This window comes from Thunnus maccoyii, chromosome 10 (assembly GCF_910596095.1).
Source record: "Thunnus maccoyii chromosome 10, fThuMac1.1, whole genome shotgun sequence".
NCBI classification, from domain to species: Eukaryota; Metazoa; Chordata; class Actinopteri; order Scombriformes; family Scombridae; genus Thunnus; species Thunnus maccoyii.
In genome coordinates, this window is record NC_056542.1 from 9,392,251 (window position 1) to 9,413,217 (window position 20,967).

The 20,967-nt window shown below is 40.1% G+C and overlaps 1 protein-coding gene across 6 annotated transcripts in view; it reads left to right on the forward strand.

The window, feature by feature from the left end:
• gramd1a (GRAM domain containing 1A) overlaps window positions 1-20,861 on the forward strand; it is a 33,698-nt gene extending 12,837 nt beyond the window's left edge. For all 6 annotated transcript variants that reach the window (XM_042423296.1, XM_042423293.1, XM_042423295.1 and 3 more), the window contains 18 exons: window positions 2,108-2,330; window positions 4,150-4,170; window positions 4,454-4,538; window positions 4,771-4,874; window positions 5,099-5,194; window positions 5,567-5,647; window positions 6,782-6,900; window positions 7,622-7,931; window positions 8,889-9,042; window positions 9,985-10,131; window positions 11,369-11,490; window positions 12,363-12,505; window positions 14,016-14,119; window positions 15,391-15,621; window positions 16,057-16,141; window positions 18,835-18,942; window positions 19,815-19,935; window positions 20,118-20,861. In XM_042423296.1, coding sequence (XP_042279230.1) covers window positions 2,108-2,330; window positions 4,150-4,170; window positions 4,454-4,538; window positions 4,771-4,874; window positions 5,099-5,194; window positions 5,567-5,647; window positions 6,782-6,900; window positions 7,622-7,931; window positions 8,889-9,042; window positions 9,985-10,131; window positions 11,369-11,490; window positions 12,363-12,505; window positions 14,016-14,119; window positions 15,391-15,621; window positions 16,057-16,141; window positions 18,835-18,942; window positions 19,815-19,935; window positions 20,118-20,219 — 2,356 coding nt within the window. In that variant the 3' untranslated portion in view covers window positions 20,220-20,861. The remainder of the gene's footprint in view (window positions 1-2,107; window positions 2,331-4,149; window positions 4,171-4,453; window positions 4,539-4,770; window positions 4,875-5,098; window positions 5,195-5,566; window positions 5,648-6,781; window positions 6,901-7,621; window positions 7,932-8,888; window positions 9,043-9,984; window positions 10,132-11,368; window positions 11,491-12,362; window positions 12,506-14,015; window positions 14,120-15,390; window positions 15,622-16,056; window positions 16,142-18,834; window positions 18,943-19,814; window positions 19,936-20,117) is intronic.
• Window positions 20,862-20,967: the final 106 nt, after the last annotated feature.

The window sequence follows — 20,967 nt, forward strand, 5'->3', positions numbered from 1 at the left end:
GGCCCCCATCACTTACATTGAAAGCACATTTGAAAGGGATCTTTTAACAGCAAGTATGAACAGGAGGAATGAAAACCTCTTTGAGTGTTCATATGGGCACCTGACTTGTTGTAAGACATAACATTACATCCTTGCACCACTCAGACTAATTTCAGCCTCCAGTTGGGATGAGGAGGGGAAAATGAGAACAAGACTGAAGGAATTAAACTGTCATGTGGAGAATTACGTTTGGCTTCATCACTTTGCATAAATTAGGAAGGGAAATGGTACAAATAAACTGATCATTGAGGGAATGACAACACGGCAGCTGATGTTGATGGAGAAATTAGTCAGAAAACGAAGGTTAACGTGGGGATAATTTGAGACGAGGTGGTTTGGCGTGTGGAGAGCAGTCGGACTTAAGTGGAGTTGATGAACTGATGTACATGAATTATTTCGGTAATGAAATAATTAACTGTAGCCCAGAAGGAGCGTGATACTGTTGAGCGAGCAAGCAGAGCATCCATCAAGTCCTAAGTGTGGAGTTTACAGATTTAAAGCTAACTCTGGGACAACTACATCTGATTCATGGTGCCTGGATGCTGATAAATAACTTTGACGTAGGCAAATTTCTAAGTTGACTGATGGTGAATGCAGCGGTTGTTTTACTTACAAAGGAATGAGGTGACACCATGGTAACTGTGTTGTGGCATAAATATAGCCATTTTCACGGGTCACTGACCCGAACATTAGATGCAAATGTTTTGGCAGCAGTAGGACCGACCCTGATGATGACAGTGGAGGTAAAACCATGTCAGTTCTATTAAATTCAAGGGTGGCTGACGTTGTTTTGGTTTTAGCTTTGTTTTACAAGTTGGACTGTGGTAGGGCTTAAACTAACTACAAGTAACCCATCAATTGATAATTCATCTATTAATTATTATGTGTATAAAATGTAAAATATGATAAATGCCAATCACAAGTAAAGTTTTGTCTTACCAGCAGATGTCCTTTTTACTTAATCGTTCACATTTATGTCAACTGACTTATCAATATATTTAGTAATCATTTGAACAGTAGAGCACACTGTTACCTCAAAGTCAAGACAACCAATCTGCTTTTATCTTTTTTAAGTGCACGTTTCTGTCCACACAAAAGGATTCCTGCTCTTCATACTGACCATTAGAAGATCTCCTCCAAATGTTTTCATAATGTAAGTGATGGGGGACAAAATCCACGGTCCTTGTTTTGAGCAAAAATGTATTCAGAGGTTAATCTGATAAGATAATATAAGGCTTCAGCAGTCTGAGTTAGTCAAATAAAGTGTGTATCTTCCACAGTTACAGTCTTTTTTTTTTTTTTTTAGTAAAAAAACAAAATATCTCTCGTTGTGTTTCAGCTATGTGTTTTCCTGTTCAGCTGTGGAAGGATTGTAACAAAAAGAGTGAAAATTTGACACTAAAAAGACTGGACTTTGAAAGATATAGAATTGATTTAACTAACTTGGACAGCTGAAACCCCATATTATCTTCAAATAAACTTTTAAATACATTTTTGCACAGGAGGAGGGCTGTGGATTTTGTCCCCTATCGCTTACACTGAATATGCATTATGAAGGGATTTCTAAATGGTCAGTATGAACAGGAGGAATGAATACAGCAGGAAAAACATGTGTCAATGTTCATTTGGGCACCTGACTGTTGTTTTAGGACAGACTTGAAAAATTGTGAACCTGTCCTTTAAATTTATCAGGAGAAAATTGGATCCGACATTTGTTATTACAACACAGGCTCACTAAAACTCCAACTCTTTATTCTAAAGGACTGTGGGTCCTGTGTTTTGTTGCTACACTTCTTGACTGGACAGTCTTAAAAACCACTACTGGATGGCTTTAAATACCCTAGCTGTCTGGCTGCTGTATCAGTCAAAATGAGGCCTTACATAGCCTTTGGTCTTCAGTTGGCGGTTTGAGATTGCATGCTATTGTCAAATAGGAAACGCCTGCAGCCTTTCTTCATAGCCTGACATTAAAGGCATTACAGAGCAAAATTTTGCAATGAAATATGAAAGAGTTTCCGCTGTTCTCCCCTGGCTAAATCTTTCTCTCTGTTGTCTTTTCTGTCTCCAGCACGGCCAGTAACTCTCCGCGCAGCACCCCTGGCAGCTCTCCCTCCTTGCGGCGCCGGGTTCTTGGGGGTGGCAGGGCCAGTGAGAGTGAAGGAGGAGGAGAGAAGAGCAGTGGTGGTGGAGGAGGAGGTGGTTCAGATAGCCCCCTGCCCTCCATACCTTCTGCCTCCTCCCTCACATCCGCCTACCCAATTGCTTCTCGACATTTCAGCCGCAATGCCAAGGTAACTCAGAATACACACAAGTCAAGTTTTAGTGTTTAGGCATTTTAGTCTTATCTTAAAAAAAAAAAAACCCTTGCTATTTTAATTTTGAGCCATCAGATTATATTGAACATTTTAGTCAATCTGGTCCAGACATAACCAATAATTTTTTGTCATTTTAGTCAAACTTATTTCACATAAGAGTTCATCATTATCTGATGAAAAACACAGGTTGAATGATTAAGAATACAGCTTTGCAGAAAGTGTCTGGTCTGATGGAATACATCCAGACATGGAACATGTCCTGATTTTGAACCAACACGATTCAACAACTGGGGCCCAATAATCTCTTTATAAATCATAAATCAGCGAGAGCTGGACAGACAAATCAAACATTTTGAAACCAATTTTTTGGTCACCCAAAGTGCATGACAAACATACCTTTCTGTTCTGAACAACGGAAATAAAAGTAGTTAGCCTAATGAAATTGAAAAGAGTGCTGCACACACACCAATTACAATCTGCTTACATTAAAAAAATTAAAATATTGATGCCCTTTCTCTTTCTCTCTCTCTCTCTCACTCGCACACACACATATATATTTGGATTGTATTTTAGAAAAAAACCAGACTATAATATTTTATCTACTTTTTTTGTCAACAAAAATAAAGAGAGATTTTGGTAAAGTTTTTATTTCTTGAACTACATTTTAGTCTTGTCTTTTTTTTGTCAACAATATCGCATGATGACATAGTCCCGGTTAGTGTTTAACGACATCAGTGCTGTCTCGTCAACATCTCGTCTTAGTCATGGAAAAAAGGTCGTTGAGGAACATATTTAGTCATAGTTTTCATTAATAAAATGAACACTGATGTTATAGAGGAGTGCTAAACTTAGAATGACTTCAGCAGATATAGACATGCACATGGAGAAGTGAGGCAAAAAGCAAGACCTTACTACCAATGTTCCTGTTCAATATAGTGTGATCGCTATGTATCCTTAGACTCAGATCTCTTTCATGTTATCACAGTGAGCTAAGGAGATAAGGCTATTTATTCTAGTCTTGTCGTGTGTCCTCATCAAAGACTCATATCATATTTATGATCTAAAGTTTGATATAAACAACATTTGGTAACTAGCTAACAAACAGTTGTGCATGAATGCTCTTTTAACTTCATTTTTTCAGTTAGACTTTGTGAATAACAAATAAAGATAAATACCAATAATCTTTTTGAATGGGCGGGGGGATTAATATAGATGTGCTGCCCACATATTTTACATGTGGGTAAATGCAGTTGTAGAATAGCACTCCACTTTCATGCTAGTAAATTCTCATTCAGACCAGATATCTTTAGCGAATGTTTTAAATGTTTGTTTTGTATTTTTGTTAACTTTTCATTGTAGCCATGTGAGCTCTTACAATATTGACCGTTTCTGTCAGCAGACAGTAAAGTGTTAGTATGTTTGCCCTATGTAAATTTACTCAGATGTTGCATGTAATTCTTTGTGCCCGAGGCTTCTGTTTAAGCTTTCGCAGGTCCTTTATTTACGGCTCATTGTTGTGAGAAGAATAGCTGATATTAATGTCTATTCATTACAGCTGGTCAGTGACACGTACCTATTGTAAAATGGAGAAGTGCTGATAGTTTTGACAGCTCTGAAAACGGCAAAAGGTTAAATATGGACTGAACTGGCAGGATTACATGCATACAAATATCAAAGTGGGCTACTTTACCGGAGCCATGTATGCTGATAGATTTTCCATATCTGTATTAAATAAGTTTGCACTGTAACCTTTTATTGTTACCAAGATAACTGAGTACTGTTCTTTTCTTTACAGAAAATGCAGAGCTGGTACAATGTAAGTAAACATTAACAGCCCCTCATTACGCATTTTGACTCCAGGGTACTTGACTTTGCTAATGTTTGTTTGATTTTAGTTCCTGACAGTTAGAACTACACTTGGTAAAAAGCTTATCATTGGTGCTGAAGAATTTTAGTGTTTGTCCTGTAGATAAATACACTGTTTTTCTCACTTGCTTCACCAAATATTCCAGTCTAGCCTAAGGCTGTTGACTGTAGTGCAGGCTAGTTGTGGGGTAGACTACTATGTCCTCTTTAATATTTCCTGTCCTCTCCCTCAGGTTCTCAGTCCCACATACAAACAGCGGAACGAGGATTTTCGTAAAATCTTTAAGAAACTTCCTGATGCAGAGCGACTTATAGTTGGTGAGTGAGACGCACATATGTCAGAGACACGTCGGCGTATGATAAATGTACGTATATGAGGGTGCTGTACCCACGTGGGGCGAGCTATACCTGTGTCACCGCACACTCGAGAAAGACTCAGCGAAACCCCTCAATTTAAAATCAGCCTCATGCATTGTAGAAGTGATTCCTGATACTAGCAAGTGTCTTTCTGTCAACTGACCTCTTTTTCTTCTCCCGTTTCTTCCCTCAGACTACTCTTGTGCCCTGCAGAAGGACATACTGCTTCAGGGACGCCTTTATCTGTCGGAGAATTGTCTTTGTTTCTACAGTAACATCTTCCGCTGGGAAACCACTGTAAGCCACGCACGCACTGTGTACACATTCGCATGCGCACAGGCAAACACGTGCCTGTTGTAACCTGGTTAATGTCACACCTGCAATCAGATAAGAAGTCCTTTTAATGCACCTGTTTGCAGATCAATATAGATACGCTCAGGCACTTGGTGAGATAAGAATATCGCACGGAGAAATACACACTGAAGCATACAGACAGTAAATCTCTCCCCTTCACTATTCAGATCACTATCCTGCTGAAAGACGTGACCTCTATGACCAAGGAGAAGACTGCCAAGCTCATCCCAAATGCCATCCAGATCAGCACTGACAATGAGAAGGTCAGACTCGAGCACAAATAATATTCGGTCCTGGTTAAGATATTCTCAAGGACTAAAGACTTCTTCCAAAAGCATATTTTTGTAGCGTATGAATTTTCTGTCCTTTTATGTTTTAAGGTAACTACTGCAACAAAAGCATAAAGCGCTAGCTATTGATACTGTTTACTTCAAGTAATGGTTTTTTGCTTGTGAAGCAGTATGAAATAAGCTGACTCAACTGTATCTCTACTCACCATGACAAAGCAAATATCTCAACAGAGGGAAACCAGTCGTCAAAATCCCCTGTCATTTTTTTTTTTTTTTTTTCTTGTCTAATGTCTCCTTCCTTCCTTCCCTCCCTCCTTCCTGTCCCACCGATATTCACCCTCTCAGCACTTCTTCACATCTTTCGGAGCAAGGGATCGCAGCTTCATGATGATTTTCCGTCTGTGGCAGAACGCACTGATGGACAAGGTACATCCTCCTCTCCCACCCTCCTGGCGGTTTTGGCTACTGCCTGGTGTGACACAGACAGTGGTTACCCTCTCAGAATAGAACACAATGTCAAGAAGCAGGAGATGGCTCGGGAGAACAATTTAAATCACTGCTATTGGCTGAGTTTGAATATAGAGATTTATTTGGATGGCACCGGTGCAGAAATGCGGCAGCTAAGTACAGCAATTGGCAGCAGACAGCGAGATGAAACTTTATGTGCAGTTGAAACACGAGTAAACACATCAAATGCTACATTGTGAAAACAGTGTTAATAGAGCATTAATTTCAAACTTTGTTGTGTAGCTTATATAATTAATTAAGTTTATCATGGAGGTCAACAGAATTTAGCGTAGTGCAAAATCCAAAAATATGATCATTGACGATGTCATTGAGTGTGATGAGTGACCCTTTTGAATTGACCAATGTATTAATTTATTTATAAGGGACAACACACATTAATTAACATTATTATGAGTTGACAGATTAACCAAAAGACTATTTTCTGTCTGCAGTCCCTGAGCTGGTTATACTTTAAAAGAAACTAACAAGAGATATATAAAAAAAAAACAGACAAGACAACATCAAACCACATGTAAGAGGATACGGCATAGATCAACGGAAACCTGATTAAAAAACCAATACAGGATAGACGCATACAAGATACACAACAAACAGACCCTTACGATAACTGACAAGACTTAACATCGCAATGAGTCACAAAGCTACTATCTTACAAACAAGAACACACACACACACGCTCCTAAAAGAACAAAACAGGCATGCAAGAGGCAGCCAACATTAGACATCACATATAGTATGCAGACTTTAGATACACTGAAGGACAGAGCATTTATCTACTGCATTATTTAGATAATGAAGTGGCTGTGTCCTCTGGTTTGATGTCCCCATTTTTAATCAGTCAGATCATACTGACTTAAGTGCCACCTCATTAAATCTTGTCATCCTGTTAACAGTCAGAATTGATTAGTTCTCAGCGCCCTTTGAATGCTAATAAAAACTCTCGCAGTATATTGCGCAACAAACAGAGGCATCCTGGACTACTGTATGTAGATAGCAGCAAAATAATCATTTGTCTTTGTGTTTGTCTTGCAGTCTCTGTCCCCCAAAGAGCTGTGGCACATTGTGCACCAGTGTTACGGCACTGAACTGGGCCTCACTAGTGAAGATGACGACTATGTCTCCCCCACTGCCGAACACATGAACGGCCTACTGTGAGTGGTCATGTGTAAAAAAAAAAAAAAAAAAGCAGACTAGTATATGGTGCAGTGCATGTTACTTAAGTGCCTTTTTATCTATACATGGATGCTTTTTAACACACTGATGTATGAGTATGTTCAGTGAGGAAAGCTAAGGATGTTTGTTTTACAACGATTAGTCGATTAAATCGATTAGTTGGCAATTATTAAATAAATCGCCAACATTTTTGAGAATCGATGAATTGTTTTGAGTCATTTTTTTAAGAAGAAAATGTCCATATTCTCTAATTCCAGCTTCCCAAATGTAAATATTTAGTCCTCTATGACAGTAGACAGTAAAGTGAATGTGATTACTTGCAAAACAGAAAAAAGCATCAGACAAAAAAAAAACATACTCCTCAGGTTCTTGTATTGCATGCATGTGCAAATACCACCAGACAAACTGACAGCTTGAGGGGTTTAGTGTTCTCTCTCTTTAACCAAACAAGCAAATCCTCACTAATTAGGAGACAGGGGTTGATTGTATGTGTGTGTATTTTCATCAGACCCTACTCAATTCATCAAGGTTATGAATTAGTGTTTTTAATGTAAACTACCATAACAGTTGGACCTGGTTGGTTAAATATTCCCCACCTCTGTCTCTTAAGTTCTCTTCACAAACACTCTCTCTCACAATGTGACTTCTTTGTGTCTCTCTGTTTCACCCGCTCTCACTTCCTCTCCCTCCATTCCCCAGGCCAGGAGACGAGTCAGTATCAGTCACAGATCTACTAGACCTGAGCTCAGTGTCGGTTCCCTCCACGGGCAGCTCTCCTCCGCCCCTGGTGCCCTGCAGTCAGGCCAGCCCTTCCTCAGCTACCAACCTCGGGGCCTCCTCTCCCCCTTCCTCCGCGTCCTGTCTGCCCATAGAGGTGCCTTCCTCATCTGGACGCAGACTCAGCTCTGACCCTCTCGAACCCAGCCCGCCCAGCTCCCACAGCTCGCTGCCATCCACCACTCCCACCAACACTTCTGTCTCTGCGCTGGCCTCTGCTTCTGCATCTTTTGTGAGTGTTCTTCTTAACATCCACATGTACTTTGGCGTACAACACTGCAATAGCTTGTCTTTGACACAGTAGTGTTTCTAATCTAAACCTACAGCTCCTGTCAACACAGTTCAGTAAACACAGTTCTTTTTGATTTTAATTTTGGTGCAGTATGATAGATGATTGATGTGTGTGTTTGTGTAATGTGCAGTGTAGTTAGCAAGTAAATAATGGTATCACTGCAGCTATGAGTCAGTTTATATTGGATATACAAATCTGAGTTGTGCACTGTCTAACATATCCAGTACAAGCTGGCATTAGTAGAGCTGAATAGTTGCTTTTTAACACAAACATTAATAATTTACTTCAGCAGAAAATGTTCTTCTTCATCAACTATTTTGAAAATACCCTTATCAAAGAGTGATTTTATGTAACTGTACAGTTCGTAACACACACTTGATTACAAAAGTACATCATCTAGGCAACGCATGTTTACTTGTCTAACACCATCTTTATATTTTTCACCATTCAAAACACAATAAAGAAGGACAGCGAGCTCAAATGAAATGGAATAAAATGGAATGTGATATAAAATTGGACAAAAATGAAAGACATGAAATACAAGATGTATATTTAGTATTTAAGGATGTGAAATAGCTATTTATGTAGTTGTCTTGGTTGACTCTGTGTCCAATCAGTTCTGCTCATGAACAGCTGCTCTGGTTGTTTCCCCTGCAGTTGATCTTGATACGGGCAAATCAAGCCCCAGCCAAGATAAAGTGAATAAATGGAGGGCTGTGTTGACTGAGTCGGTTTCACATTAATTGCACGGCTGTAGTGGTATGTCTGCTCAGCATCAACACGAGGTCAGCCCAGCTGAGGCCTCTTTCCTCTCAAGTCATATGACAATGGGGTGATTTCTCTACAAACCTCTCGCTAACTGTCCTCTGGTGCGCTTTTCTCCTCTCGCTGCATCAGAATCTGGAAGAGGGTGGGGACAGCCTGTCCGAGTCAGCCAATCACATGCTGCCCCCGCCACCCACCAGCCTGGGAAACCTCTCCTCACTGGACATCACAAACGATGAGGAACTGCCCACAGACCCCAGCAACTCCTCTGACACACAAGAAGAGAGTAAGTGCTGGAGAATGCATTGATTATAAGACATTTAAAGTGTTGTTAATTCAGTGATTATGTTTTTTGTGAATCATTTTACTAATTACATCTTTGTGATGTCTGTTATGCTGTTTGTGTTTATTGTTAAACTATTCTCTATACCTGCTGTGCCTTCTAAGTTTAGTGTATTTTATTTATCTTACTGTGAACTAACATTGTCTTTGTGCTACGCAAGTAAATGTTATTACAGTGAGTTCCTCTTCAGACAGTGTATAACTTCTATAAACCTGTAGTTTCTTACTGCTTCATTGCATCCAACCTTTCAGCTTTCTGCATCAACAGTAATTGCAGTGAAGGGTTTTTTTTTTTTTTTTTTAAACTGTGGAGTGAGTTACTGACATGAGTGAACATGTCCTGAACTAAATCAAAGAATTTCTTCGGAAGATTATGTCCACCAGAGCCAAAAATAATGTGCATGTTATTAAATTGTAGTTATATGCATGTTGTTTTGGTTGCTGTCAGATGATCAACCTGAAATTACCTACAACTTGACAAATTAATGATAGGATTGCTTGGGGATTTAATATTAAGTGGAGAGGGTACAGAAGATTTGAATGTGCAAACCAGAGTCTGCTCAGTAGGCCTTAACTCATGCAGAAATAAGCAAATGCATACACTAACAATCTGTGTGTTCCCATGAAATCATTTGCCAAAGCTTTGCTATCACCGCTAGAGTAAGTGTTATTATTAAAATATGAAATTTCCCTCTCACGCACATAAAAGTGTTGATTTACATATGTTGGGAAAAGACGTTCAGAAAGATTTAACGGTGCATTCGGACCTGCACAGAATCAGTAACTCTGACCAAAAGATATTTCACCACAACAAAAGGGGGGTTGAATCATTACTAAAATAACCAGGAAAAGAAGCACATGAATCTATTTTGCTCCCGACCCTCAGGTGAAGTGGAGTCATTCTGTGCTGACCTGAGTGGGCGGCTGCACATCAACACCGCGGTCCGCATGAGTGTAGACAAGCTGCACGACCTGCTCTTCTCTGCTGACACACACTTCATCCAGCACCTCTTCTCCCAACGACACTTCACTGGTATGTAAAGCACACACCCACACACACGCACACACACACACACACACATAATCTTGTATATGCTTGCACACAGTCAAGTCTTTTCTAGGGTTGTACAACTAGCATTTATTTATTTATTAATGATGAAATATTAAAGCCCTTTTTGTTTTATGTCTGGTTATTGGCCACATGTTTGAGAGTTCTTTTCTAATGCTTTGAAACTGTTTTAAGCTTTGATGTGATGTTCCTACGTTTCCCAGAATGCATTTTAGGCAGAACTTTGATAGAACGTGCATTAACTTGTTGCATAACATTAAGCGCAAGAGAGCAAGTTTTTCCTGTTAAGACAGCGACGGTTACGGACACCCTGTGTTTGTCGTTGCTCCATTCCTTACTGGACTGTTGGTGCTGCTGTCGTGGAAATCCCACTTTTATTCTTAATGTCTGACGCTAGAACCTGATGTTTCACTGTTTGATGTTTTAGATACTGAGACATTTTTCTGCCATTAAACTAATTTATGCAAGTATGTATTTGTATAGGGATAAGAATAAGAAAAACACACCTGCAAACATTTCTACTTGTGTTTTTTTGTTTTTTGTTTTTTTAATTTTGAAAGTAGTTTTGTTGCTCTTGTGAAGCTTCCGTGCAACTCGGTCCAACTGATAAACACAAACGTGATAATGTAATGTAATTTCAAAACTGAAGCACTTCTTAACCCCCACCACTCAGAAACATGCTGTAGCCCACTGTATTGTGCCACTAATGAGGGAACCACACTAGTTGTTTACGCTGGGTTAACCACCCTCCATCACTGGTTGTTTTTTTTTTTATCCAAGGCCCTGTATCGTCACTTCATAACAATGACTTCAGTTGGCCTGACATTTGAAGTCCTCTTTGCATAAATGGAGTATCTATTTTGGAGATTTTTCTGTAGTTTAAATGAGGACAGAGCCATGAAGTTGGCCTGTGGCTACCCCAGTCGGAGGCCCTGCCTACTTGGGAACATTGTGCTGCTCTAATTGGGGCATTTCTTTCTTTCCTTTCTTTTTATGAAGGAGCGTGGATTGACCCTCTTTTTTTTTTCCTCTCTCTCCCTTCACCCTGTCTGAATCTCGTGGTCTCTCTTCTTTTCATTCATAAATTCCCAACCTCTCGTATCCTTTCGTTCTCTCATTTTCACAAAATCTCTTGGGACTTAACGTCTCTTGTTCTCTCGTGACTCGCTCATGTTCTCCCTCTCTTCTTTCCCTCTCTCAGACCTGTCGGTGGGCGAGTGGCAGCAGGACAGCAGCAGTGGGAACACCAGCCGTGTGCTCAGCTACACCATCGCCCTCAACAACCCCCTCGGCCCCAAGACTGCCCCTGTGGTGGAGACGCAGGTCAGTCCTTAACAAACACAGGCCTTTTTTTAATTTCAACAGTTAGCCCTTTCAGCACACAGGCTTTGTTTAGGAGCAAATAACTTGAGAAGAACGCTGTACTTATTAAACCTGAACTGGAGTGGAGCTACCTCTGGTGTCTTATTAAGTAATGGATTAACAAGTAATGTCTTTTAATTTTTGCTTTGTGTTGGCTCCAGTTTGTATTCAGAAGTGCAGAATTCACAGCTAAAAGTGATCGTCTCTTCTCACAAAAATGCATTTACACATCCTAAAAAAACAAATAAACATTGATTTCAGAAGTGACATACATATATATATATATATATATATATATATATATATATATAAAATTAGTATAAACATGTACTCAGACCATATCATTGCCGTCCTAAAGTTAAAACTTCAAAAGTCCTTCAGTTAGAAGATACTAACATCTTATCCAGTAGAAGTTGGTGTAATTACTTCTTAATATTAAGTATTGGTTACAATTTTCCCTCAAAGCATTTTGCTTAATTTATTTTCAAAATGAATTCAATTTTTATAGCACTCATATTAATTCCCTCGTGGTGGTGCTGTACTGCTGTTAAATGCACACAAAGCAAAAAACTGACTGATTTAATATTGTCTACACAGTGGAAGTATTTTTTTTTTTGACAGCCCAACAATGTGAGGTTGTATAAGTTGTAAAATTGATTTCCTTTTCCCTGAAACACTAAATGAAAACTGAAACGTACAGCAACTTTCAGCAGTTAATCATCCGTCAGAGGCCATAACTTGCAGAAGGCTCAGTTTAGAGTTTATGTGTCACAGAAAACCAGTACACATGCATGCCAATAACTATCCACCTCCATTTTTCTCCCTGCTTCTAGACGTTGCATAAGAGCAGTGCCCGGGGTGAGTGCTTCGTGGTGGACTCAGAGGTCATCACCTCAGGCATCCCCTACCAGGACTACTTCTACACTGTCCACAGATACTGCCTCACCTCCATCAACAAGCACAAGAGTCGGCTCAGGTGGGGTTTGTCTTTCACTTTGAGCTCACTCGTGAACCGTGAAAACCTCAGTCAAAACAGAAAAGCCACAAGTGGATAACTGTCACACTCAAGATTACACTCCTGTTGAATGTGTTGCTCTTGATGACAGATCTTCTTACTGTTGCATCATTAGTTATATATGCAGAAACCAAAACAACTGTTAGTAGAGAATTTTACATTCTTTGTAGGATTCACGATAAAAACTTAAATCAGGGATTTATGTTGGTAATTTATATCTTGATGCTACAGGTGATAATAGTCCTATCCATGATTAGGACCAAAACAAGGAGCTGACACATGACTTAAAGTAATCATTTTTATTAAATAAGATAAAAGAACATACAGCAGCACCACATGCTTTGGAAACCAGTAACACCAGTGGTGTATGATATGACTAGGATGAGTGGAAAGTATATGTGGTTGTGTTCTGAGGCGCAGAAGGAAAGGAAGTCCAAACACTGATTCAGGTTATATACTGATGACCTGTACTCTGCTTGCCAGTTTCCTGCAAGAGGAAGAATGACACAGAATTAAACTGAAGTCTTGACAGAGAAGAGAGAGAGAGAGAGAGAGAGAGAGAGAGCCGTCTCATACAAACATTTGATCCATAGGATCCTTGTTGTTTACGTATGTGCTGTCAGTTTACAGAAAAATAGATGATGCAAACTGTAGCTGAGCGCTGAAGTCTCTTACCTTGGAGACCAGAAACTCTCGCTGGTATATGAAATAATCCCATCAGAGCTTTCTCTCCCTTGTTTCATCTAGTCTCCCTTGCTGCTTTCCTTCTATTTAAAGAAGTCAGTCTTAACACTAAACTGCTACTAGTGATGTCAGTGGTTTCTCTTTCGTCGGACGTTACCTGCCAAACATCTTGTACATGATTTGATGAGATATGAGCATATTTCTAGTATAGGTACAGTAGGTTCTAAATATGTTGAGGCCTCTTCCTCCCATTTTTTTCAGCAATCACAGGAAGGGAAAAAAAGCAGACACAGTAGTTTCTCTGCTGACAGTCAATCATTAGACCATTGTGCAATATGTCCTTAAGAGATGTTTCACTTAAGACTTGTGACTCCATGACTGTCTCCTTCTCATTAACATCTTCAGGTCAATAAATTCAGTGGTAGTATATTCTGGCCAAGCTGTGTTTTATTATAAAAGCAGGTCTATTGTTTTGCAAACCTTGGTGTACAGCTTTCTTTCGAAATTACTTTGCTTAGACACACAGTTCCTGCTTGTAGTCAAGATTTGGGTGAAATTCATGAGAAATGAAGTATGTCATCACAAAATTTTAATTGCAACACTTCCAGTGAACTTTACTGGTTAATTGTAGAGCATAATGTGTCCATCAGTGGAATTATCCTTCATAAAATTATAAAAGGTGTTTTCATTTTTTTAAAAGACAAAATTTAAAAGATATCTGATCCTGGTATTTGGATCGTCTATGTCTGTGTTTTAAACAGGGTTTGTTTTCTCTTCCTCTACCCAGAGTTTCCTCAGACATCTGCTACAGGAAGCAGCCGTGGAGCCTTGTGAAAGCCCTGATTGAAAAGAACACCTGGAGCGGTATTGAGGAGTACTACAGACACATGGGTGAGTCACATGGTCTGCCTCCTCCAGCGTTACACTGTATACTCACACCCTGTGGAAACCGAACTGACCTATTCAGGCTTATTTCCCTTTTCTTAACAACCGAACAGAAGTGTAGCGAAACTGCTCAAACAGGGGAACATTGAATATAAAGGCCAAATGCATGTTGTTTCATGTTACATGCGCTACCTGTGTTGGAGCCTTAATATAGCTGCAAGCATTATGTACAAAACCAGAATATTCTCTTTGTAACCAGTTAGACTGTCTTAGCCAGCCAAGTATCAGAGAGTACCAGAAATGTCTTCATGTGAGGATTTTAGAAATCTGAATGGATGTTTTAAATTTGTTAAATTCTGGTGTCAGTACCTGTGATTCGGTATGAACGCCAAAAAATATGTTAATAGTTTGCTCTAAATTTAAATTCCCCTTCCACTAAAAAAAAAAAAAAAAAAGTTTTGCTTATTGATACTTCACTTGGACGTATGTGTAGAGTTTGATCCTGTTTTCACATTCATCTGCTGAAAGGGGAAAGTTTCTCTGTGTGTCACCTTCCATCTAAGTTGAAGACAAATACATGCAAGAATGATTTTGTGACAACTAGTTTGGAAGTCAGTTGTGATCAAATATGCAACTTGCACAAGTGAAAATCTACATCTACTTCTTCTCCCTAATTGAAAAATCCAGAATCTCTGAATATATTATATATTTCTTTATGAATACACAAATATATTTTGGTTTCAAAAGCGTAACTTCTTCTTCTTCTTCTTCTTCACTGAAAAGTCCTTTCTCAGTGAATGTATGTATGTTTCCACATTTAACTTCTTTGTGGAAAAAACACACCAGACACACATCATTATTCAAAGCAGGGTATTTTCAATTGTAAAACATGTCTTGAGGGGATTTTTAAACACAAAAATATATTTTTGAATAAAATAAGACTCTGTTTGTTGTTTTCGCATGGAGGCATATAAGAACTTGGCCCACATAAGATATGCTATACAATTGGCAAAACTACTATTTAAATAAGGCAATTTAGGCTTAAAGCATCAAATATTGATGCCAACATTTGGTGCTTGACAGGTTTTCATACGCAAGAGTGACTGACACAATTTGATTGGTACTTCTTTCCTGAAAATGTGTTCTGATTGGATATTCAGCTATATTTAGGACATGTTGTGACAGTTGGGCGGGAGAGCTTGTGTTTGACCTCTATTCTACTTTCCTGGGTTATGTGTATTTTAATTCCTCCATCTATCCGCTTTCCCACCATGCAGAGAGCGAAGTGTGCAAGCTGGAGACACTACTGCAGTCTGAGGTTTCCGTGGTAACCACAGGCGAAGCAGTGGGCGCCGACGCATCCAAGACCCCGCCGGCCCTGCGCCGCCGCAAACGCACCTGCTCTCGAAGGCAAGGCGAGAGGGAGAGAGAGAGGGAGGGAGGAGGCATGGGCGCCGGAGACCGAGGGGACAGAGGCGTCGGAGAGGAGAGGGACAGGAGAGAAGCCAGTAAGTCAGCCAGGAGAAAATTGTTGAAGTGATTTGGACTGATGTTTGAATTTCAATCTTTGCTACTAAGTGAAGGTCATGTTCACAAGCTAAAAAGCCTGAATCCATCATCTGTACAATACAGCCCTCTGGTGGTTATGTTTGGAGTTGCATGATAGAAACAGAAAAGGTCAGGATTCTTTTTTGGGATGTCAAGACACTTTGAGAGGAATAATCAGGACAAAGTTAAAGACTGAGAAAGAAGTGGAAACTGCTCAATTTCACAAAAGAATTATTTTACTGAATTGCTCACTATTTTTGACCCGGAGAAATCACAGATAGAAACTGTAGGCGTTTGTGTACTATTTTTAGGTCCTAGGAAACATTACAGTTTAGTTATGTAAACGTGTGTAAAACCAAATTGCTCAAAGAAAATCTTTTTTTTTTTTTCCGTAGGTGCTCAGTATATGAAGCTGGGGGAGCGTTCGCGTGGTGGAGGACAGAACAGTATATCCACCATCTTGCTCATAGTCAGCTTCATGTAAGTTCAAGCGTATGTGTATGTGTGTGCTGTGTGTTTTTCCATGAGTAACAGCAGATATTCATACTGTTCTGTATGTCCCCTTCTGGCTATTTTCATTCAAGGTAGTTTCCAGCATGTTTTATGTTTTACTGAGTACTGAATAGATGAATCATGTCTTATTCATCTTATAACCAATGAATTGCACAAAAAAGAGAGGAGTGTCTAAATGGAGATAAGAAAGGGATTTTCTATAAAGTGGAAATACTTCACAAGCTTCTTACTCCAAATACTGAAGGTCCTGATACAGAATAATTAAGCTGACCAGACTGATAAGAATACAAGTTTAACTTAAATTGATGCACATTAACCAGAGAACAGACTTACCTTTTAATTTGATCTGTTACTGAATAAATGTTAATTAGCTACAGCTGAGCTAATCTGCCACCGGTGATGAGACACTGACTACGTTTACATGCACAAAATATTCCGGTTTTTGCCCTTATTCTGAAAAAGACAATATTCCTACTAAGCTGTTTACATGGCTAATATTCCTGTTTACATGCAGAGGGTTTTCAGGGTTTGCTCCAGTGGGAACGGGAATCACAAGATCTCTGCAGGCAGTGAAGTAAACCAGCGAGGTGGAAAAACATTAGTGAGCTGCTGCCTGATATTTATAAGTGATATTGATATGACTGACATTGTAAATTTATAGTTACAAGCACATCCAGTACCTCGGTTGTCCCATGATGTTTACTACACCGCCGAGTGTTGTTGGTGCATCACACCAAGTCGTCACCGTCGGTCAGGATTTCATAACCAATCCCCTCCGTCCCCGTCGTGGAGGAGGCGCGCTCTGTTTTTCCAGCCCGCCCTCAACAGCTCTCCACTCTCCTCTCATTCCTCTCCTGCGTCTGCCTTCCTGTTTACGATATGTCATTTTGGCTGCGCAGGGATAAACAGGCAAGAGGCACGTGTGTCGCGAACTGTGGTTTAAAAACCCCAATTGAGACACATATTCCGAATGCGCTGTATACATCCAAAGAATGCTCCTAAAACCCAAATAATAACAGCGTATCCCACGTCTCAATCGGATCAAATTCGAAATATTGTCATTTTTCGGAATAATAGTGGAATATTAGTGTGCATGTAAACGTAGTTAGTGACGGTTGGCTGCTACCTATATGTTTTCCATCGCTCTTTGCCAATATCAAAGCATTACTAGAGACAAAAAGTTTGATAACAGAGTCGTCAGTGGCAGAGCTTAATGAGTTCCACCTCTAAATACTGTATATCCTTTCCTATAATATAGAGGAATGTTAAGAGGTTTCACATGTTCACATATCCCAGTTGTTCGGAAATAAACATATATATATATATATATATATATATATATATATATATATATATATACACGGTTTCAGTTTCTACCCAATCAAATCCCTTGTTTGTTTGTATATTTCTGAATAAATTGGTTTTCTGCTGTCTTGGTTCTGTTCACGTCTGAATGCTCCCCTCATTCAGCCACACTGGATATTGATCCTCTGTATACTAACAGCCTCACGATGCCTTTCTATTTCTGCTATTTCTCTTCTTTTCCCCTCCTTTCTGCATTACTTCTTGTGCATAGGATCTGTATCAGGTACTGTATGAGAGGCTTTGATTTTTATACCACTGGCTGCATAAATAAAATACTGATGAGGGAATCATTTTCTTAAGGGAAAAATCCACCCTTATAAATCTGTAACGATGCATTCAGATTGTGAAACTAATATTTAGTTTTCATTCTTCACACAAATTTTACTTCTTTTGAGTTTTGCTGCCCTTGTTTGTTTGACACAAACATCCAAAATACTGGACAGGAGTTTGCTTGCAAAACACACAAAGTAAATGTGTGTATGTGTAAGTTGAGTGTGACTCTTGACACATGATGATTGTGCAGAACAGTGAGACTAGAGAGAAATCCCTATTCAGGTATTAAACTAGAAATATTACATGATGTCATCTACATATGAGCAACACTTCAGCCCAGGAATTCAACATGAATGTTAGTAGTATTTATCTGCAGCGCTGATGTTTGCCTGTGGGTGGATTTTTCCTGTAATAAAGTTGTGTTTTGATTGAGAATTGAGTTGTGAGTGAATGGACCTCCTCAATATTTACAAACCCTGAAATATTTGTCTATATTCTCTAGAAATAAGTTCGGAAAAAAGGCGACACTCCATAGTTAAAAACATTGAAAAGAATCACGTCATGTATTGATTTTTTTTTTTTTTTTTTAGAGGAATTTATTCACAATCAATAGGCTGACAAATCTGCCAACGCGTTTCGGCATAAAGCCTTCCTCAGAGCATGTGTGGCAGCAGTTTATAAAGGACACATCATGTGATCACCAATCAACAGTAAACACTTATACCTGTACACCTGAGAGGGGGTCCTCTACTCCACCCCCACACATCTGCATCAGCAGAATTGTCAGCCTATTGACTGTGAATAAATCCATCTAAAAGATCAATACATGAGGTGATTCATTTTGAAAAAAAAGATGGAGTGCGGTTGTTTTCCTCCCCCTGAAATATTTGTGTTTGTTTATTTTGTTCTGGCATTTTCCTTAATGATGTTCTTTTAGTGTTTCTTTGATGTTTGTTCACCATTTTTTGAACTTTTTTTATTCCAGTCAGTAAATTTGACAGTCCTCTTCTCTCTCTCGTCAGTCTGGTGGTGCTGGTGGCTCTCAACATGCTGCTGTTCTACAAGCTGTACGCTCTAGAAAGAGCGGCCCATACACTGGAGACATGGCACTCCTATTCTGTTGCTGACAGGTAAACACACCCCACTGTTTTCCATACAAATATAACCGCTCTATTCTCTCCATTCCTCACTCAGGGGGATCGTGGTGTTAATTGGCCTTTGTTCTCAGGCTTATAAGAGTTATTCTTGTGGGATCTTTGCTCTGAAATATCACAATATTATTATATAGCAACAAATCTTGCCTTTTGCAAGTTAAGTGGATGAAAATGACTCAAAGGAGTAGTTTGACATTTTGGGAAATATGCATATTTGCTTTCTTGCTGAGAGCTCGATACCAGTCTCATATGTGTTTGGTGATATGAGGTTGCAGCCAGCAGCTGCGTAGCTTAGTTTAGCATAAAGACGTGAAAGAAGAAAGACATGAAAGGACACACAATGGAAGGACACAGCTAGCCTGGCTCTCTCCGAAGGTAACAAAATCAGCCTACATACTATATGTTGTTTGTTTAAACCAAAGTGTAAAATTGTGATGTTCCAGGGGGGTTATGTGCCGGACTACTGTATAACTTGGCTGGTTTTTGTACAATTTAAACATACAAGATATATAACGTTTTTATTATTGAATTTTAGAGGTGCTTGTAGGTGGATTTTGTTACCTTTGGATGGAGCCTGTTTCAAGTCTTTATGCTAAGCTAAGCCAACCAGCTGCTGGCTCCAGCTTCATATTTATTGTACTAACATAGATAGAGAGATACTTTATTCATCCCAAAGCGAACATAAATGAGAGTGGTATCAATTTTCTCATCTAACTGTCAAATAAGCGAGTAAGTTTTTCTTAAAATGTCGGAAGAATTCTTTCAGCAGTGCGAATGACTCTGCACTTCCATGTACTTATTCTTCTCCTCCTTTTCTCCTCCGGCTTTCCTTCTTCCCCTCTCCTCAGTCCTCTTCCCCAGACGGCTGGAGAGTGGGCTCAGGTCTTGCAGCTCCAGAGGCAGTTCCACCAGGCACAGCTCAGCAAGTGGCAGCAGATCCTACAATCCTCTGTCACACTTCTCGACCAGGTACGTGCGTTTATTTTACTGCGAAGCAAGACGCTCGCAGGGCCGGTCGGCAAGCCGTACGTCACACAAACTGCTGGTGCTCATAATGTGCTTAATGACATCACTGCGTTGTGTAATCCAATATACCCTTCAACCTCTTTCTCTCACCCTCCCCCATCACCCCAACCATGTTTATCCTCCAGATGAAGCAGTCGTTAGAAAAGCTCCATAAGGGCATCGTGGTCCCAGAGGTGCAGCAGGATCCCACCACTGACACCTTCACAGAGACCCTGACTGAGGCCTGAGTCCCACCTCCTCTGGCCAACACACCCACCCACCCACCCTTCCCGACTGTCTCCCACCTCTGAACACACCCTGGTGGACTGTTAGAGTAGAAACTGGGGGGCTGGTCAACGTGGATCAGGACGCAGTTTGCTCTCTTCTTTCAGAATTGAAAACCAGGAGTGGGACATATGGGGGAACTACATCACCCACAAATCTTCTGGCCTGACTGACTTGAAATGGCGACGTTCGCCCTCAGCCTCAACCAGTAACAACTTCATTCAGACAGGAAGCTATCAGGACCACAGCAATAATTTACCTACAGCTGCAAGTCATCTGTATGTAGAGTATGGAAACAGGCCACAGGTGGGCCGATTCAAACCATTTACTCCTCAGAAAAAGATGTTTCGAAATGGCCAACCACGTTTCAGAACGACTTGAATTCAGACCTACCTGTTTTCGGACCCCGCCCCCCTCTTCCTTCCCCCCATTTCTCGACTATCACAGAATTCAGCTCCTCTTACAACATTTCAAAAGTTTAGTGGGATCAGTGATTCTGGAAAGTGGGAGCTTTTTCTCCTAGTCCTGGGAACAGTTTAGATACCTTTGCCTCTAGTGAATGCCTGCTGAAACAAAAAAAAAAAGGGGAGGGGGGGGGGGGGGGGGGTGGGAGGGGTTGCCAGCTGTCTGGATGTGACGAACAAACACCCGAACGAGAACGCTGACCGGAGCAGGAAGCTCTCGGTCATCCATCTCTCGCTCTTTCCATCA